General features: G+C 31.8%; 1 protein-coding gene across 1 annotated transcript in view; it reads right to left on the reverse strand.

Moving 5' to 3' along the window:
* Positions 1–7,829, reverse strand: part of LOC106477554 (late secretory pathway protein AVL9 homolog) — a 78,481-nt gene extending 70,652 nt beyond the window's left edge. The window contains exons 1-4 of the mRNA XM_013938105.2: positions 7,609–7,829; positions 5,885–6,027; positions 524–644; positions 86–171 (exon numbers count right to left, since the gene is read on the reverse strand). Coding sequence (XP_013793559.1) covers positions 86–171; positions 524–644; positions 5,885–5,956 — 279 coding nt within the window. The 5' untranslated portion in view covers positions 5,957–6,027; positions 7,609–7,829. The remainder of the gene's footprint in view (positions 1–85; positions 172–523; positions 645–5,884; positions 6,028–7,608) is intronic.
* Between the last annotated feature and the right edge of the window lie 306 nt (positions 7,830–8,135).

The following is an 8,135-nucleotide window of genomic DNA, read 5'->3' on the forward strand; positions in this document are numbered from 1 at the left end:
ATATATATATATATATTATTGATTTCTGAATTTCTGTTTTAATTATACAACATAAAAGTTAGCCAAGGGAGAAACTTCTACAAACCTCTGCATTCATTTGTCTGTAACACGATATTCCATAGACTGTTTGTCGTGGATTGTCCAAAGATGGGAGGTGAAAATAAATGGTTTCTAATAGATTGGAGGGAAAAAAAATGTAATGTCATGGAAACAGATTTGCTCTATAAATATCTAAACATATTTAAAAAACAAACTATAAACATAGTAAAGTGTAATCTACAGGAGAAAAGTAATAGCAACTTCCAAAGCAACTGACTTTATAGTTACTACATTTCACAACTAATGTCTTATATTTAAATAATTTTTAAGGATCATCAAATATATACTTTTATAATAGATATTAAAAACATGGTAATATTAAAAAACAGCTATGTATATATACCTTTTAGAGCAAGGAATATCTTAAATATTTATTTAGCCCAAGTAATGAAGTTACTTGAAGTGTTTAAAAATCAACCCCTACCTTTCTCACAGTTGTGTGCTCCATCAGGCAGAGCAAGAGAAGGGAGGTGTTTCCAACACACAGGTAGTTCACTACTGTCATAAGGCTGACCTTTTATTAATGGAGGATAAGAGTAATCCACCTGAGAGAGAAAATAATTAAACACGCTTGAATAAAACCTACCACATGATCATCTGCGTGTACATATATTAATATAAACCATAAATGTTAAAACTATTAAACATATTATTTAAAGCACAATGACTATGTAGATGTAATATTTTTGTAGTAAATAGTTGGATATAAGCTATTGCAGGTTTTGGTGAAAAAAAATTTAAAGTAATCAATCTAGTCTACAAGGACAATAGTTTTCCAGTATCTTTTTCAACAGTCCAGTTGCACAGAAATCCATAAGTGCAATATCCATTGACCTGACAAGAATATCTTTGTATAGAATAGCATGAATACCTATTTCATTCTATAGCTGCTTGAGGTATGTGATGGTTAAATAGATATGTTATGGCAGAAACTTATGCACATGTGAATTGTCTCTTTTTCCAGAAGGAGATCCTTCTTCATTATGTTGCATACTTTTGCCTGGGACACCTGGAAGGCTTTTGCCACAGACCTTTGTTTTTGTTTTATTCTTACCTCTCAGAAGATATCACATTTTGCTTACATTGGCTAGGGTGCAACTTGTTACAGGTCTCTTCCTGGATGTTCCTGTTGTCCCCATTTTTTCCATATTCTTTTGTTTTCCAATGAGATTGAATATAAGTGATATCCCCATGTCGGAAATTTAAAAACTGCAATTGGAATACATTTTTATGATCACAGTGTATGAATATTTTGCATGGAAAGTGCTGTTACGTTACCTTCCCAAAATCAATCTATTTTTGTGAGCATCAAACAACCTATAAAATGTCAAACAATGTCAAAATGTAGTTCTGACTCATGCCATTCCACCACCACATTATATCAGCTGTGGTTACATTTGACTTCTTCACATATTCAATATTGTTTTAATACAATGCACTCAACCCTTTGTAGTCTTGTTACTGTTTTGAAATATATGGAATAAATCAGCACTGCTGGAGGTGATAAGAAAATGAAAGACTTAATATTTAGAGTGTATAAATATTTTACGTAATTCTGGTTTCAACTGTAAAAAATTTATTAAACTAGAACTTTGTTTTATGAAAAAATGTGAAATATAATAACTAAAGCTTCATTTTTTAATAAAAAGGTAACTTCTTGGAACTATGCAAATTCATAGATAAAGGGATTGTCAAATGATGAAATGGAATGTTTCATAGCTGTCCAATAAGTTAGTTATTTTTGTAAATATTTTTATATATCTGTTTACCACTTTCAACTTACAATAACATCTCCAATAGTGATGTGCAATTCAAACAATTGACAAAACTCCTCTATTGAAAGTAAGGGACATTTCAAATTTCCATTCGCTCTGTTGTCATGCTCTCTTTGGCAACCTCCCCAAACAATGTCCACACCAGACTGAAAACCACCTGATAGTTACTGGAACTGCTGGCAATGATAAACCCGACACTGAGATACACAGAGAAATTTTGAACCTCATTGGAAGGAACTGGTTAAGGACAAGAGGTTGCAGGATGAGAAACAGTTATGGAAGAGGTTATGCTATCAGAATGAGTCAAATGAGTAACCAAAAATAAAGGGTCCACAAGTGATTCCAAAGACTCCAAAAATAAAACGATAGAGAAAAAGAGCCATCCAGAAGTCACGAAGATAAGTGGAAGGTAGCTGAGCCTGTGAAAAGACAGCATCCTTCCCAATAAAATCCCAACAGCACGTGTGAAGGGATAGGACTGAAAAGGACAACAGTGCCAAGGAGGAGAGAAAGTGTATCCTCTGAAAACCCCTGAGGGGATTGGTGGAGTGCCTCAGAAAGGAAGTGGATGTTGGTGGGAAAATGGACGTGGGAAAAATGGATAGGATTATCAGGGACAGCTCCTCACATTATCCAAACTGACTCCAACTGCTGGAAGTTGAGATAGGGTTGACAAGCTTGCCGATAAACCAAAGCATAAGGAACAAAAGTAAATAGAGATCGAGGCATGCTGACACCAGCCCTCAACTTAAAAATGAAATGCTCAGCATGAGCCCTGATGTCATCAGGGGAAGGAGGGAAAGCAATGGACTCTAATGATGGGTATCATTAAAATAAAAAAGAAGAAACAGTTCACACAAAATTGTAAAAACAAGAAAATGTAACACACCTGAGGAAGCATATCCAAAAAGGCAGAGTTACTCCTAGTAGATTTCACAGAAGATGCAAGGGAAGGCATGGCATAATTAGGAGGAGGAAAAGGCTGTTAAAATCTTTCTCATCAGGAACAGATTCGGACAATGCAGGAGGAACCTGAATATTGTCGGAAGAAAAAGGATGCTTCCCATAGAGATCAATCTCCCAACAAATGATGTCTGAAAAATCCTCAGTCGAGACCCCAAGACCTGAAGCCAGTAATGGCACTCAAAGTAGTGGTTATAATATCATATGTTGTAGAATACAAACTTCTGAATTCATCTTAAACTGTGAAGATGCCGAAAATGAGAAAAAAATCAATAAACAAAGGCAAGTTACTGCGGCAAACTAATACAGAAAAAGTAACTGTAGCAAATGAACAAATCAAGTAAATCACTGCTTCCCCCAAAAAATTGCACACGTGAAAAAAGCACAATTGAAAAATGTCTTCACTCAATCACTGCCTAACGAGAGGTGATAGCTCGGTAGAATCGAAGAGGGAGTCGCATGCATCAGGAGGGTGTGTCACACTCCTATTAGTGTAAGGTTATCTCATGATGATTTACATGGGATACACAGTTGAACCACATTGATCGTGGGGTACGTAGGAGTTCTAGGCTTGTGACATGCTAAAAAATTGTACACATAGAGGGCCCCACTGTAGGAGAATAGCTATACATGTGAGAAGAGATAATGTATTGTTTCGGAAAGTTATTTTCATTTTTATTAGCAAATTGCACTAAATAAGTGTTACAAAATGAAAAAATATTAACCATAAAATATTTTGAATTAAGAATTGTTGAAAAATAGTTGAAGTTATTATTTTTACTTAAATCTCATATGCAGGTGTGCACTCAACATCTGAAAGTGCTAACTGGTTCTAACACGGTTGATCTATAAGAAAAAGAAATTTAAAGAAAAATAATGGAATGAGATATAATTTAACTCATAATCATAAAATGATAAAAAGTGAGAAATGAGAAAGAACAAAGCACACAAAAATAGCATGATTTAAAAATTATCAATGAAAGAGTAACCAAGCAGCTGTCAAAAGATAATGAATGTCCTATCACAAATGTAGGTACAAGTAAAATACACACATATAGCATCAAAGTTAAATTAACAGAAATTTAAGAATGGTTGACGTTGCAAGATGACATTGAAAGGATGTAGACGAGATTGGCTAATGAGAAATTCCATGACAGCCAGGAGGTTGAACTTAATACTGGAAATCTTTGAGTACACTCATGATCTCTACTTAAGAGTTCATACAGTTCCTTTTCATGTCTACTACATAATCTATTAGTTTATAATATTGTTGAAAAGAACAATAACTTCTTAATAATATTTCCTAAACTAAAAACTCTTGAATACTGTAAATTAATTTAACAGCATAAAGAATTATGATAGTAATAGAAAGATTTTTCCTTACAAACAGGCTACTTTTTTGAATATTATCAACTTTAAAAACAAAGAACATGAACACAATAAAACAATTTTTCAAAAGTGTTTATATTTACTTTTTCAAAAGATGAGTTACATTAGAAAAAACAGTGATCAATTATGAATCTAGTTGTAGATTTATACAGTTAGAGCATAACATAAGGACAACAAGGCCATTTGGTCTTTCAAGGCTATCTCTTCACACCCATCCCTACAAAATAACAAAAACATTTACTTTTCTCAGTAAATTGTGGATTTCCCTTCAAATTCTTATAAGTAGCCACCCTTCACAACTGTTGATGGTATCTAGCCCCATAAGTTAATCTCCCCATTACTAATACTATTAGAAAAATAAAACTGTCCTAACTGAATATTCATCTATCTCTTCCAAATCTTAAACATATGCTCTTTCAAAACCTATTGATCTCCTGCATAATTTTCAATAAGATCACCTCCTAACTTTCTTTCCTCAAGAAAAAATAGGTTAAGTGATTTTTAACTATCACTAAAAGATAATTCTTTGATTCCTGGAATCATACTCAAACACCTCTCTGAATATTCTTTAATAAAACATATTTTCTAAGATAAAGCAATCAAACCGTGAACAGTATTCTATGTGAGGCCTAACTAGTAATTTCTATAAAGAGACTATTACCTCTTTTGATTTAAAATCAAAATATCTATAAATACATTATAAAATTTCAATAACTATTACTATGCCAAGATCCTTTTCTTCAGTCACAAAATTATGATAACCCAAAAGCATTACCTTATACTTTCTATAATTAAAGGCCATTTACCAAATATTTGTCCTACTTATCATACAATCTGAATCATTCTAGTGTCTTATCATCCTCATTACAGCCAGAAATACCAAAGTTTAATGACTTCAACAAATTCTACTAGTTTAGTGATTGTGCCTCTATCAATGTCTTTAATGTAAATAACAGAAAAGTAAAAGTTCAAGCACTAGTAAAATAAGTAAAATGCACTAAACTTCAGAGCCTGATTAAAACCAGCATCAACATTCTGTCACTAAAGATAGTATATTGTGCTAGTCAAACTGTTAGTACTACCACTAGTAAACATAATGAAACATTATGCTAAATTTATTATGATGATCAGACACTACGCTTGCAAGGATATTCCTAGAAGGAAAAAGACTGTCAGTGTTCATTACATTCTAATGCAATTTACTACAATAATCAAGCATACAATTGTTACAAGTGTAAAGTAAAAGTAATGTAGGTTTTAACTTTGGGCTTTGAACCATTAAAGTAAATCAACATTCTTAACTATTCAGGAGTATTTCAGGCTTCAAATATCATAAATATTGAGTCTGTGTCCTAAATTATGAGTCTTTGACTCACAATCTCATCATTATTTGCCTATAGTAGTAGTAATACATTTGATTACATATATACTTCTTAGAAAAATAGATCAAATAAATCCTTATACTGAAAATTTTATATTAATTATATAACTTTAATATTAAAAGTAAGGCACCATATACCTCTAACTAATTTAAAATTTCAATGATTCTGAACTAACAAGAACAAATTAAAATGACACTTATGTTTGCTTCTTGCATATTCAGAGGTTTATTAGTTTGTCTTGCATTATTTCTACACAGTTAGCAATGACTTACTAACCTGACAACCCTTTTTGTGATGAAAGCCTACAACAACAACATGAAGAATAGGATTGTTTTTTAGACCAGACATTTTCAAGTAGACCTTCTGTCTTAGCCAACAGCATAAGCTTCAATAAACACCACAATAGTTATAACGCTTCTCTGAAAATAAATCATAAATATTAACAAACTAATTTATAATATTTTAGACTAATAATAGCTGGGCAAGAGATTTCACAAAAGAATGCAGAGCATTCATTTAAATTTCAATACCTCTTGTCATAAATTATTTTAAAAGTACACTGATTTGTAAATGGGCTAAACACTTTTATTTTTATAAGTACACATTAATTCTGCATTAGAACTCCAATTTTACTTTTGGGAGAGAATTACAAAAGAGAGACTTCAAAATCAATATCTATGTGTCATTAATTCAAATTCCTCTTGATGTCAACGAGCATTTCCAACAACAACAACAACAAAAAAAAGAAAAAAAAGAGACCAAATTCTGTCTTTAACAACAACTTATGAAGTGAAAACATAGACATTCAGTAGTCAAAATGCAGTGTTCTGGTTGACTAAAGAATCTATGCATGAATTAATCATTGGTTAGTCTCAACTTTCACTTCTGCATAAAAAATTTTATGATAATCATGTGGTATACTTACATTATGACCACAATTATGTGCCTGACTGACAATTTTCAGAGGAACAGATATTCTGGCAATTTATGAGTAAGTGTTTAACAGAAATATTAAAAAGATAATCAATAATGAAACAACAAAAACAAAAGTTGACTTTACTTCTAAAATTATGTAAAGAAATGCACGTGTATTTCACAGAAAATATTAAATATACAGTTTTGAGTGTTACTGTGTGTCACCATTACTCAACCTGGTGACATCATTGCTATGCATGCTATAATTTATATACAAGCTCATAAGAAAGAAATGACGACAAAAATCCAGTTGACCCATTGACATCTCCATAATGAATAAGTCTTTAAATAAGGCCTAAAATCCTATTAGCTTTACTACTAGTACTAATACTATCATCCAAAATACTTTTCTTCATTCATGCTATTGAGTGGGTTCCCATCTATACTAAATCATGAGTGATCTAAATTATAACCAAATGCATTACCTTGTGTTTTGTAGGAACATTCACTGTAATTAAAGGGTATTAGTCCAACTTACCAAGTGATCTAAGTCACATTGTAAAAGTGTAAATACATCCTCAATACAGTTAACTTAGACTTAGACTGAATTAGAGACGCATAAGAGTTTAAATTTTTAATGTCACAAGAAAACTTTATTAATAATAATAAATATCACTGAATTAGAAAAATCAACTGTTAAAGAACTGATACGATTTTATTACCTACTCTTTTATGTCACACCTTAATAATAGTTTTTTGAATATGTAACATTCTAAGTACACAAACTTTGACAAAGTCCACTCCTTTCCCATCATCCAGATAACATCTTTCAATTATTGAATAGAGTTGATTAAACAGTACACCAATTCGATCTTTCAATTATACGCAATCCAACTCCCCTATTCTGTATTCACACAATTACTTACAATTACATACTCTAATTGAGTAATAACTTATTTCGCAGTCTTGAGAGTTAGGTTAACTTTTACTAGTTTTAATTTTGACTTTTTTAAACGATAAATTAAAACTCGTATTTGTAAATTGTACTTGTAAGTTGTAGAAAATGACGCCAGAAACATTCTTACCATTAATCGTATTAGCTTTCATGCTGATTCAATAAATATACATTAGATCTAATGCTAAGTATAGTACATAGTGTGGAATTTTAATATTATTAACATTTAACAACAACTTTTTTATCAGTAGACTATACTAACTTAGTCATTAATGATTAATTCAAACATTACAACTTATGCCTGCTCTCCACAACAAACAAATTTTCTCTTCACAGTGCTGCTGCCCTAGCGGGAACTTGATATTAGTCTAGTTTACGTTGCCTGTGTTAGAAAAAAAAGGGAAGTTTACAGCATTCACAATTAGTCATGCATATTCTAATATCTACTACTATTAATGTACGTACAATTCACGTCATGAAACTAGTGCATGATGTGGATTTGTTTATTTAGGTTTTCCAAACGCTTTTGACAAGATGCTACACCGAAAATTAAGCAAGTTACATTTAATTATAGTAACTGCAAGGTAATACACATGATTGTCATAAATTAGTTAATACACGTGGGAATTACTCAGGGGCGTATCTACGGAAAATTGC

This window comes from Limulus polyphemus, unplaced genomic scaffold (genome assembly GCF_000517525.1).
Source record: "Limulus polyphemus unplaced genomic scaffold, Limulus_polyphemus-2.1.2 Scaffold167, whole genome shotgun sequence".
Classification (NCBI taxonomy): Eukaryota; Metazoa; Arthropoda; class Merostomata; order Xiphosura; family Limulidae; genus Limulus; species Limulus polyphemus.